The sequence below is a fragment of the Choloepus didactylus genome, chromosome 2 (genome assembly GCF_015220235.1).
Source record: "Choloepus didactylus isolate mChoDid1 chromosome 2, mChoDid1.pri, whole genome shotgun sequence".
In the NCBI taxonomy this organism is placed as follows: domain Eukaryota; kingdom Metazoa; phylum Chordata; class Mammalia; order Pilosa; family Megalonychidae; genus Choloepus; species Choloepus didactylus.
Window position 1 is genome coordinate 189,870,481 of NC_051308.1, and position 13,427 is coordinate 189,883,907.

General features: G+C 37.8%; 1 protein-coding gene across 1 annotated transcript in view; it reads right to left on the reverse strand.

The window, feature by feature from the left end:
- C8A (complement C8 alpha chain) overlaps positions 1-10,417 on the reverse strand; it is a 61,418-nt gene extending 51,001 nt beyond the window's left edge. The window contains exon 1 of the mRNA XM_037827106.1: positions 10,242-10,417. Within this exon, the coding sequence (XP_037683034.1) occupies positions 10,242-10,318 (77 nt within the window). The 5' untranslated portion in view covers positions 10,319-10,417. The remainder of the gene's footprint in view (positions 1-10,241) is intronic.
- Positions 10,418-13,427: the final 3,010 nt, after the last annotated feature.

Consider the following 13,427-nt stretch of genomic DNA (forward strand, 5'->3'; position numbering starts at 1 on the left):
GGCCTTAGAACCTGCAGAAATCAGGAGGTACTAACCACCCCCTTGCAGCGAGAGCCTTAGCCCTGGATTGCATTTGCCTTAGTGGATATGTTTACACAGATGAATAAAAAAATTCCTTTTTTCTTTTGGCTTTCTGCTTTTTAGTTTTTCCTCATCTCACTGAAAAACAAAGTTACTTCTTCAGTTGGTGGTATGATTATTTTTTTAACTAAAATAAGAAAAATTCTAAAAAAAATGGTTTTCCATGAAAAAGTGGCAACTTTGACTTAAAACTCAAACAATTGCTTTTTCTCAAGACAATTATCATATCTCAGTATGCAGCAAAAATTCTTTATGTATTCTTCTCATTCTGCCACAAGGAATATTTAAAAGAATTGTACTCAAGGATTGAGATTTAATAAAACTAACCATTTTTACTGTTTCAAGAAGGACTTTCTTAAGCAAAACTTTTACTTTTCCTGTGAGTTTGGTGCCACTGCCTTGGTTTGTGCCAAAGCCCCTGCAGTCTTATCATCACTGCCGTTGCATGATCCATGCAAACTTAAACACAGAGAAAAAGACAAATGTCTTAGTATTATTATGAAAATTATTTTGGCCTTGAAAATCCCTTGAAAAGACCTTCAGGACTTCCTGGGGTGATTCCCAAAGGGCTTTTCTTTGACTTGCTTGGGACTCTGTTCTCTTAACAACATGCTTTCTCCCTATGATGAACTTTCCTATCTTTGTTTCCCTTTATAATCAGTTTTTATTCCACGATCATCTTTTACAATTCTTTACTATATCCTAAATGGTCTCCCCTATTCCTTCAATCACACCTACCTATAAAAGCAACCCTAGATGAATCAAATTATCAATTCTTCACTTGCTTAACTACTAGGCAACTTTTGGTCTCATCCTAAACATCAGTTCCTTAGGAAAACATTCCTCGATCCCCAGACTGGTTAGATCCCTCACTTCCTATGCTTTAGTAAATCTCTGCACATCTTCTTCTAATGCTTAACTATCACGTTTACAGTATTTGGATAATTTCTGTCTTCGCCATCACACTGTAAGCTCTGTGAAGGCAGGTACTGTCTGTATGTTTGCTACTGAAATCCCAGCACCTAACATGGTGCCCAACACATGGAAGGTGATCAATAAATATTTATGGAAGGAAGTAAAGAAAGCAAGAATGAAGGAAGGAAGGGAGGCTGGAAGGAAGTAAGGAAGGAAGGGAGGGAGGGAGAAAGGGAGGAAGGGAGGGAGGGAGAAAGGGAGGAAAGAAAGCTAGAAGGAAGGAAGGAAAGAAGGAAGGAAGGCTGGAAAGAAGGAAGGCAGGCTGGAAGGAGGGAAAGCTACAGTGAAGGGAGGTAGGAAGGGAGCAAGGAAGGGTTAGAAATGAATGGATTTCTGGGAAATAGGCAGTGACATTGCTCAGACATTTATATTTCTAGAGTAAGAAGGAAAAGGACTGGCGAGCATCAAAGATGGAAAGAATTGTGGCTCGCTGGACACAGTGGGACCCAGGGGCTTGTCAGAGGCCGCCTCCAGCCCTGCCTCCCCTCTCTGCCTGAGCGTGTACGTGGGGAGTAGGGTGGGGGGCGGGGGTGGGGATTCAACTTTGGTGAAGGGACCCAGGCCCCTGGCACCCCATCCTGGGGCCCAGCCCGGCAGGGTGAGGGAGCAGCTGTGCTGAATTACCTCGTGGGCCCACACTTTGCCAGCCGTGTCATGGAGTCAAGAGCATTTATTTAGAATCCAATTAAATAATCCTGGTATCTAGACATTAAAGTGGCTCAAGATTTGGTCTATATTCCATTGATACACTAATAATAAACGTTAGAAGTGTAAGGACATGGAGGAAGAGAAGAGCTCTAACCATCAAATGGTAGGAGAAGGGAATAGGTGAGGGTTTGGGGGCATAAAATGACTCCAGCAATTGTTCTGTATTTCAATATAGATTGTCAAGTTAATGTCATTATAAGCCCATGAGACTGAATTACCATGTCAAAATGAAGGGAAACAGCATTAATGGATGGAAGCAAAAGCTTAGAGCAGTGCCGTGTTGCTGGAGTTTTAAAAGCTTTGTGACATGATGTCTAGACAGAGACACATACAATAATACTATCACTGAGGCAAGAATGCAGAAGGTATGCCTGGACCATTCATTGAGTCATTACGGGGCTCCAACTTTTTACCAATATCAATATGACCAATATTTTCTCTTATTATTCCAGTGAATTTTCAAATGTGACTCATGTTTTGCTGATTATAAAGTAAAACATTATCATTAAAGAGAACATAGAAAAGATAGAAAAAGGAAAAAAAATTTCCCCAAATTCTACTACCATGAACATTTTATTATATTTTCTTCTATTCTTTATTTTCATAACATAGTTGAGGTCAAACTGAATATTGCATGTTGTATCCTAATTTTTCCATTTAAGATTATAGCAGTAATGTAAACTATTTGTAATGGCTACACATTGTTCTAATCCCCTTGTATTGAACAATTATATTATTGAGCCCCAGCTTTTCTGCATTCTAAGTTATTTACTAAAGATATGCCCTGAATATGAGATGACTGAGTTAAAGGATAGGAGTGATTTTAAAGCTTATGACACATATTGTCAAATGGCTTTCCAAAAGAGCTGTATCAATTTTTCAATTACTTAAGGATCCATTAATAAATCTGTGGCTTAGTAAATCTTAGCAAATATTTCTAAAGCATCTCTCAGCTACAGAAAATCTACTCAATCAGTCAGACATTTAATATAGAGCACTGGGATTCAGGAGTCTTCGATTCTTGTCTTTAGCTTGATTTTAACATTGTATCTTACTATGAGCAAATTGCCTTAAATTATCTGGGTTTTAGTTTTTTTGTCTGTAGAATGAGCACAAGTCAATATGACATTAGTGCAGAGTTTTACAAGGTGCACTCCATGAAGTACTAGGAAGAGAAGAAAAGTTCCATGGTCTAATACATTTGGATAAACTGCATGTAATTTGCTACTCTTGGAGATTAAAGATGTCCAAAAATATAATAAAGGCTTGGAGAAGTCCTGCATTCTAAATTTGCTTAATTCAGCTTTTCCCCCAGTTTTTGAACACAGATCTTTTATTTTTTTTTTTTAATACAACATCTATAAGACTATGTTGAGGAAACAATTGGTATAAAGGAAGGGGTTTTAGAGATGACCAAACATGCATTTGAATCTAGATTCTACCACTTACTAAACTTCAATTTTCTTGTAGTTAAAAAAGCGGGACAATAAAAACTTGCAAGACTATTTTGAATATGGAGTGAGATCCTGTATGTAAAGCTCCAAGCTTAATGCCTGCAATACATCTATAGTTTCTTCTCCCTGACCTTCTTAACCCCATACACGCTTATCAAACCTCTCCATCTTCATAAAAAATATATTGGAATGCCTACTATATATAAGGCTGTGGGCTAGTGACTGCCTTACTGTCTACCTTTTTCAATTGCGTGGCTTATTTGGCAAAGGACCTAAAACCTAGAATTGAATATGCAACCTGCAAAGCCAAATGCTTGACCCCAGAGTATGACCACTTCACTAATTTAGAAAATAAAATTATTAATTAGCTACAAATCCTAGGCTAGAAGCTCAGAAGGCCTAACCCTGATGACTACCAAGGGATCATCCTAATATATGGGTTCAGCTTGTATTCAAGGCTGTCACTAATTAGATATTATCGAGCAGTCCCATTCAGTTACATGGAAATTACATCATGAAACAGGTATTTTACATTTGATTTTGAAAGTGCTCCATCTCTCTGGATGTCCATGTTGCTAAATCCAGTGGAAAGTTTTCTGGCTTTATCTCACTTGCCCTCTGTTAACCACTATTTCCTTTTTGAAATTTTTCCTCTCTTGGACTTCCTCAGCACCACACTTCCTTGCTCTCCTTCTGCTTCTGGGACCAGTCCTCCTTAACATCTCTCAATATGGGGATTCCTCAGGGTGAGTCTTGCCTCTCTTTTTTTCTCTTTCTGCTTCTGCCCATCCAGGAGCTCATCCATTTCTTTGGCTTCCTATACCTTCTATGCTAATGTCTCCTAAGTACAGACCTTCAGAGGGGCCTCTGAAATCCTGTTTTGTTTATCCAACTGCCCATTTTATATCTCCACTTAGTTGCCTCTGATGCATGGAAAACTTAATGGGTCTAAATCTAAACTCTTAATTGTCTCCTTTTAGCCACTCCTCTCTTAATTTTATCATCATCAGTGAGTGGAACTACCACATCCCTCCGATGCTCAAACCAGATATCTAACAATTCTCTTTAATTCCTTTCTTCACCCCCATACCCAATCTATTGGAAATTTCTGTCGGTTTTACCTTCAAAATGCACCTCAAACTTCTTCCTTCCTGCCTGTCTCCCCTGCCACCATCCTAATTCAAGGCAGCACTTTCTCATCCCGATAACTGTGATGTCCTTCCATGGGCTGAGACCTTCCACTCCACTTTCCTCCAGTCCTTTCTCTGCACAGCAACTAGGATGTTTTCTTTAAATTACAAGTCAGATAATATCACTCCTATAACAGACCTTCCAGTGCTTTGTTTTTTGTTCTGACCATGCCTAGACCAAAATCCACATTCCTCGTCATGACACCCAAAGCACTCTGTGGTCGCTCCTCTGTCCACCTCGTTCACGTCCTCTCATGGCACAACCCCCTGCTCTCACATGCTTCCCACCCTTCAGTTCCATGAACATGACAGACCTGTCCTACAGTCTTAGCACATGATGATCTCACCATCTGGAAAACATCCCCCTGCTCTTCACACACCTTCTTCTTACCATCCTTCACATTTAAGCTCAAATGTCACCTCCTCAGGGAAACCATCTCTAACCAGCCCAACTTTAGCCTATCCTCTATCAAAGGGCCCAATTTGTGTTCTTCATAGTATTTGCTCACGTTTATTGCCTGACTCCATCACTAACTGTAAGTTCAATGAGGATAGGGACTTAATCTGTTTAGTTCACTCCCTAACACCAATCACCATACCTGGACCACTGAATGAATAAACAAATAAATGAATGAATGAATAAGAAATGTAGTTACTGTGTGCCAAGTGTAGAACTTTTAGTTCTGAGCATGTGCCAAGCTTTCTTACAATGTTTGCATAATGACATTTTCCTTCACATAGAAAACAAATCTCAACTCATTCATCTGGCTGATTCTCTAGGGTTCAGCTAAGTCTCATTTCCCCCAAATGCCTTTCCTTGACCAGCCTTTCATATGTTACCATTATGCCAAGTACATAGTTTTTCACCCTTTATTTCCATCCATAGACTGTAAGTTCTAGAAGACAGGGTTTGTAACTACATTGCCTGCAGTTGTATTCTAGTACTGAGCACAGTACCTGGCATGGGATAAACAATCAGTAAAGTTTCTTGTATGAATATATTATCTCATTTAATCTTATATTGTATCATTTAAACTTCACAAGAACCCTGTGGGATAGGAATAATTAACCCTATTTTATAGATGTGTGAAATAGATTCACAGAGAGATGAACTAGCTTGCTTAAGTTTATACAGATAGAAGTAGCAAAGCCAAATTTCAAACCAAGGCCGTTTGACTTCAAATCCTATGCATTTAGCAGCATTCAAAGATGTACCATGAAAGAGTCCCCCAAAAGGGAAATAGACATAAAAATAAAAATTATCTTCTGACAGCTTACCATGTGTCAGGGATTGTGCTAAGTACTTTATATGACCTCTTTTAACTCCTTACAATAACTCTATTATATATATGTGTGTGTGTATATATATGTGTGTATATATATATATATATGAGAAAATTGAAGCTTGAAGGATTAAGTAACTTGTCCAAGTTCTATAGCCACTAATCGGTGAAGCCAGCTTTTAAACACAGGTTGCTCTCACTCTAAAGTCCATTTTAAATGCTACTTGAAATAAAGATAAAGATGACTTGCCCTGAAAAAGTCTCCATATTCATATGACTCACTTTTGCGTCACATCCACTATTCCAATTCTTTATATCAATTAAAAATTCATGTAGACTGAATATATACTGATTTGCAGTTATCTGGACAACTATCAAAAATATTCACATGTCCAGAATACTTTGGTAAACATATTCTGATTCTTACTAAGGCAATAAAATTAGAAGTAGGCTAATGATTTAAACATCTTTAGTGTTCACTGCCTATATAAGCTATTAAAAATAAATAAAAACAATTTACATAGTTATCCTTTATGTTTGAGGTTGAGGTCCTTATTCATGTTTATTTAACCCCCCCTAAGGGATATTGTTCATTCTTTTTCACAAGTGGAAATGTTGGATGGAAAAGGATAAGGAAATCTTCAGGTCCCTTAATGACTACAAATTGAATATTTTTCTTGCTTATAAAAGGAGTGCTTATTTTTGAAGAGATCTATTTTAGTGTGTGAGGATGGAGGTAGTGGTAATGGTGGTAATAATACTGATCTGGGAAGTAGAAGATCTGATTGTACCACTAGCTAGATGGGTGACTTTGAACACATCAAATTTCATTGTTCACTCTATGTTCCTCAGTTCTCTCATAGGTAAGTGGGGATAAGCAACAACAATTTTAGAAGAAGGTAATGAGGATTAATTGGCCAATATTTATCGATTGCTCAGTAGAGTGGCATGTTTCTTACTGAATGCACCCGTTCCCTCTCTAGGCCTCAGTTTCATTATCTGTACCATGAGAAGATTAAACTTGATGCTAAGTCCTTCCTAATTATAAAGGTCTATGAGATAGAAATGATAGAAGTAGGAAGCAAGAACCTAAAAAGAGTTATTGTAAATATGTTCAAGTATTTAAGAGTAACCATGAACATGATGAGTAAAGAATAAGAGATGTAAAAAAGAATCAAATGAAATCTCTAAAGCTGAAAAGTATAATAACTGAAATGAAAAATTCACCAGAGGAGCATAAGAACAGATTAGAAACTGCAGAAGAAAAGATTAGTGAACATAAAGATATAGTGATAGACTATCCAAAACGAAACACAGAGAGAAAAAAGATTGCCAAAAAATTAAAGAACAGAGCTTCAGTGACTTCTGGGACAATAGTAAGCAGTCTAACATATCTATAATTGTAATACATCAGAAAGTGAGGGGAGAGAGAGAATATGGGGCAGAAAGCATATTTGTATTAATAATGGTAAGACATTTTTCCAAATTTGAGGAAAATGATAAACCCACAGAATTATATCAAGGCATATCATCATCAAACTGATAAAAATCAAGGATAAAGAAAAATCTTAAAAACAGTCAAAGAAAAAAAATCCTGACACATAAAGTGGAATAAAGCAGATTTCCCTTCAGAGTCTATGCAAGCCAGGAGATAATGAAATGTTTAAAGTGCGAGGAAAATAAAAACTATCCACTTAGAATTTATATTCAACAGGCTATCCTTCAAAATATAGGGAAATTAAAGACTTTTTCAGACCAATAGAAGCTGAGAGAATTAATTGCCAATAGACTTACATGACAAGAAATGTCAAAGTTATTCAGGCAAAAGAAAAAAGATATCAGAAGTTGTATGATATTATTTGAATGTAGGCTATGATAAGTTAAAGATTTATATTCATATTTTAAATTGTAGAGTAACACACACAAAAAATAAGTAGTATACTTAAAAAAACAATGTGGAATTAGAAAAAAACACTAAATATTAATGATGACAGAAAGGAGAAAAATTGAAAACAGAACAGATGGGACAAAAGAAAGCAAAGATGGTAGATGCAAACTCAAACTTAGCAATAATTACATTAAATGTAAATGGTCTAAATACTGTGATTAAAAGACAAAAATTGTTAGACTAGTTAATAAAGCTAAATTCATCCATGTGCTATCTACATGATGCATACTTTAAAATATAGTCAGATAAGTTAAAAGAAAATATTGGAAAAGATTCATCATGCAAACATTAATCATAAAAAAACAAGAGTAGCTATGTTATTAATAGACAAAATAGACTGCAGAACAAAGACTACTGCCAGGGATAGTAACAGCCTCGCATGATGATAAAGGGGCAAATCATCAAGAGGACATCAACAATCATAAATGTTTATATATACACTTAATAACAGAACTTCAAAATACATGAAGCAAAAACTGATAGAACTGAAAGAATAAATAGACAAATCCACAAATGTAGTTGAAGTTTTCAACACCCCTCTCTCAGTAATTGATAGAACAAAGAGGTGAAAATTCAGCTAAATGATATTGAAGACTTGAACAGCACTAACAACCAACTTGACAATTGATATGTAGAACTACACCCAATAACAGCAGAATTCACATTTTTGATGAACATGGAATATTCACCAATACATATCATAGTCTCGGTCATAAAACAAGTCTCCATAAATTAAAAGGATTGAAAAATGTTAAAGTTTTTAGAAGAAACATGCATACTAAATTGCATTGTTTTATCAAATATGTCATAGAGATAAATTGATTTTTGATGCTGAAGTTTATAACTTTCTTTCGTAATGACTGGCTTAAAATTTTTCTTGAACAATCTTTTTTTCTAATAAGAATATCTAATAAGCAAACATTAAGCATGAGCTTATAAAATAAATGTATCTCATTAAAATGTATGCCATCTGTTTTCAATACTGGGGTTCATGTAAGATTTTATTTAGGGGAAAAAAAAAGAATGCTGTTATTAAATTTTAAAAGTTTGAACTCTCCAACTGACCTGGAAGAGCCATGCCAATTGGCACATTATAAATTTGTTCTGTCTGGTTCTTGTCAACCATCAGAGAGACTGGATATACCAAAAGATGACAAAAACAATACAACAAGACCACCAGTAGAAACTTTCATTGAATGCTTACTACGTGGTAGGCATGGTTCTAATACTTTCCATGTATTTACTTCTTATAACCACCCAGGAGTAAGTGCTCTTACTATCCCCACTCCCATTCTATAGGTGAGGAAAATGAAGCTGATATAAGTTAAATAAATTACCTAAGATAATACAACTAGTAAATGCTGGTGGCAGCATTTGAACCCAGCAAATTTATTTCAGCATCTAGCTTTCCACTTTCAAAGCCAGTGTCAGACACACTGATTGGCATTAGACACAAAGACCTCGTGATTTCCTACTTCAGCACTTTTTAAAGTATTTAATCGGTTCTTCTTTGCCTTGCCTGCAAATGTGCCTCTTCACTGGTCTGTCTTGTTTGATAAGTTCATCAAACATCAAGACTCTTTGTTCATTTTCAGAAAGGATTATAGCGATAAGCTTTTATAATTGAGTATCTCAGCAGAGCATTCCTTTACCACAGATCTGTTGCCTTTATCTTCTAATTATTAGTTATGAATTTTCTGATTTTTCAAAATTGCATTTGCTTTAAATACAATTTACAAATTAACTGCTGTTAAAAAATGCTTTTTCCCCTTCTGAGCTTTTACTTAAAGGAAACCTCTCTTGCCCCAACATTTAAAAGCAATAATGATTCAAAATTGAATTATCCAACTAGAATTTGAATAAATTAACTATATAAAATCTTCAATAGTCACAAAGGTGAAATAGGGCTTGTTTAAGCATAGCAAAGTACTTGCTGTTAAGATATAGAAAAGCATCGGCCAGGTTGGAAAATTGAAGGAAATGGAAGGGGTAAAATACAATGTACATATAAAAATATCACTGCCCTCCATTACTCCATGGTAAAAGGTAAGCTCATTTCTAGAATGAAATAAGCCAACATTTCTGCAGCCCCTTGCCTTTTCCAAAATGCTTTCACACACATTATCTAATTTCATCCTCCCAACAGCACTATGAAACAGGTATTCTTATGATTTCTCTTTTACAGATAATGAAATAGAAGTTAAATTAAATGTCTGGCATCGCTCAAGAGAACTACTATTTATTAAATGCCTAGTAGAAGCCTAAAACATTTTCTACCCAGAATCTTATTTCATCTTCATTACCTCTTACAGAAAAGACATTATTAATCTCATTTTACAGATAGGGAAATGGAGGCTCAAAGAGATTAAGCGATTTACTCCAGATAACCCAGCTCTTTAGTAGTAGAGTTGTGATTTGCACACAGGCCTGCCTCCAAGTGCATGCTCTTTCCACTGTCCTATACTCCTTCACTGAATTAGTAATAACACAAAAAGAGGTTTACATTGCATCTTAAAATAGCCTGCTGCAAACATTAAAGCATCCTAATTCCCCACCAGGTGATTTCTCTGTGCAAATTTGCAGAGACATGTGGCCAACTCACCGGTTCACCTTTTCTTGCACGGTTACCCCAGGCAGACAAACCATCAAAGACAAGATGAAGAAAGCAACAGCGAACATCTCATCCAGAAGCTACTATCCTATTACTTAGAAGGATAAAACAATTTATTCAGGGAGTTTCGGGTAAAAAATGTCTACAGGCCAGGACTCGTAAGTGCTATCTGATGTTTGGAATTAACAGAATTCGCCAGATTCTCATTCAGATGTGGTTAATTAGTGACTAGGTATTGATTAGCCAAACACCCTAAAATCCCAGGCATTAAAGGCCACTGTCCTTTAAAATTTTTGAAAAACAATATCCATTTGGCTGAGGCAAGGAGAAGATTTAACCAATACCAGTTTAGTACAGAGATCGTATTTTCAGATGGGGCAAAAGCTAAAACAAGATGCAGTTCTAGACTTCTTGGTATTTTTGAGTGGCTCTTGGAACTTCTGAGCTCAGACCAAACGGTTTTGCACTCTGAAACAAGGCGAATACTGGTGCATCAGCTCAGCCATTAAGCAGTTAGACAAAATATAGAAAATGCTCACAGTTAGAGGGAAGTTCTACAACATGCTTTCCAGACATCTGGAAGCCTGAGAAATGTGGTTAATTGAATGGACTTTCCACTTTTGATTCAGATATTGAGTTTCATTAAGATCCTGCATATCTTTAGGGGATCAGAGGTCTTAAATGGGCATCTCCAGAAGCACTTTCTAGAATTATAATATCAGTAAGAGCTACACATCTGTACTGATAGTAGGACATCTGCAAATAATAACTTACTCTTCCAGAAAAATTAATAAATTAAATGAAATTAATAGATGGTGGTGTCAATTCGAGGGTTTCAGGGTTGGCCACTAGATGGCAGTAACACACAAGCTTTATTTGGGCAGCTCTTGGCCAGGTCTGCCTGGGAGGGGCAGTTCCTCTCAGCGAGAGACCTTCCAGAGACAACTGTGCAAGGGACCATGCAGAAGGGGAGCAGGGCAGAGGAAACTCCTAGGGAAGTGGGGGATTGGAAAGGGGATTATATATCTAATGATGTTGCTCAGCAGCCTGGTGGGGAGTCTCTGGGTCAAAGAGCTCCCAAAGAGCAGAAGGGCTTGGGGTAGTTTATAGTCCCACGGTCTGTCTTATCTATGGCTAACAAATGGTGGGTAAAGTTTTGCAGGGTATGCAAAGCCGGTCAGCTCTAAGTGGCTAAAAATGGCTTATTTGGGCTACTTTTAAAGCAATTGGATTAAAAATTTGAGTTTGGCACCAGTGGGTTTTGGGCCAATGGTTCCAGCCTGCTGTGAAGAAGTAAACATCACACAGGGCCAGTACTTTCTTTGTCTCATCTATGTAACAGATGATAGACAGACAGATAGATAGATAGACAGACAGACAGATAATCATTGAACACCTATTTTGTGCAATTCTGAGATGGGAATTCTTACCTCTATTTTGCAGTTGAAGAAATGGGGACCCAGAAAAGTTAAGTAACTTGCCCAAGAATGTACAGCTGTCTAGATGTCTTTGGAAATATTTAGATACTTTCCTTAGCAAGATCGGCCAATAGTATCATTACTAATCTCAAAAGTATGGGAAATTCTAATGAATAAATTTTAATTTTGAAAAATATATATTGAATTTAAATGTGGAGACTTTAATAAGGTCCCCAGTTCTTATTGCCTCTCTTTCCAGAGAGATTTAGATACATGACCAGAAGTGAATGCCAGTTCTGGGTCCTGGAAAGCCCCTCAAGGCCCTGATTTCTGTGTTTTTCTTTCTCTTGCTTCCCTTTGTTTTGACTCCTGAGTCCTCTGACCCCAGCTCTACCCCTCTGCTGACCCATTTGAAAAACTCTGCTCTTTCTCCTTTTTTTCACAAGACTGACAGTTCCTAACATTTTCATCGACAGTGTGGAGTATCATGGGGGTGTTACGTCTGGACACCCTTTGGACAGATCCAGCATGGCACATCTGGAGCCCACCTCTTGCCACCAACATGCTGGCCATCTCCTTCCCTCTCTGTCCACAGCCAAGGGTTTGTGACACAGGTCCACGGGGACCCACGAGGAGGGTAGCTCAGGTTTCCCATGACCAATTCCACAGCTTCTCTCACAGGGAGCAGACCTCCTCCCCCTGCAACAGTGTTTCTCAGCTGGGGGAGTGATTTTGCCCCTCAGGGGACATCTGGCAACGTCCAGAGACATTTTTGGTTGTCACAAGTTGGGTAGGATGGGTGGGGGAGGGTATGGACGTGTGACTGGCATCTAGAGAGTAGAGGCCACGGATGCTGCTAAACATCCTACAATACACAGGACAGCCCCCACTGCAAAGGATTTGGGGCCCAAAATATAAATAGTGCCGAAAATGTTGCCCCACAAAAAAGGCTGGTCTGCCTTCCCCTGACCCCTGGAGTTCTGGTAAATTAATTTTTTTCTTCTTTTTACATATAGACAACATGATCTTCCTTCCTAAATCAGCTCATTCTTGAACCTTCCCTGAGGCTTTTCACCTCACCTAAGGCCACAGGGACCTTCAAGTCTGCTCCTTCACCTCTACTCACCCCTCCCCATCCCCACCCCCCACCCCACAGTCACTCAAATGCGATTATATTTCCTCTGTAACACCAAGCTTCTCTCCTTCATTCTCACTGCCTTTGACCCTTTTCAGGGCCTCATCTTTTTCTGAAACTATCATAATAAACTCCAAGTGGACCTCCATTTCTCCTCACTCCAAAATTCCCTGTACATTACTGCGGTATTCATCTTCAAGAAAACTGGCTCTGACATCACTCTCCTGCTCAAAGACCTTCAGTGGCTCCCTATTGTCTATAAAATTAAAAGTCTAAACTCCTCCATAAATGGGTCCCAACCCATCTGCCTTAGTTTTCTAGGGCTGCCCTAACAAAGTACCACAAACTGTGTAGCTTTAAAAAAAAAAAAAAAAAGAAAGAAACACATAAATTTATGGTCTCACAGTTCTGAAGTCTAGAAATCCAAAATCAAGGTGTTGGCAGGGCCATGCTCCCTCTAAATCTGTAGAAGAGAATCCTTCCTTCACTCTGCCAGCTTCTGGTGTCTGCCAGCAATTCTTTGCACTCCTTGGCTGATAGTTGCACCTGCCTCCATCTTCATATGAACTTCTCCTCTCTCCTGTGTCCAACTCTCCCCTTCTTATAAGGACAGCAGTCATACTG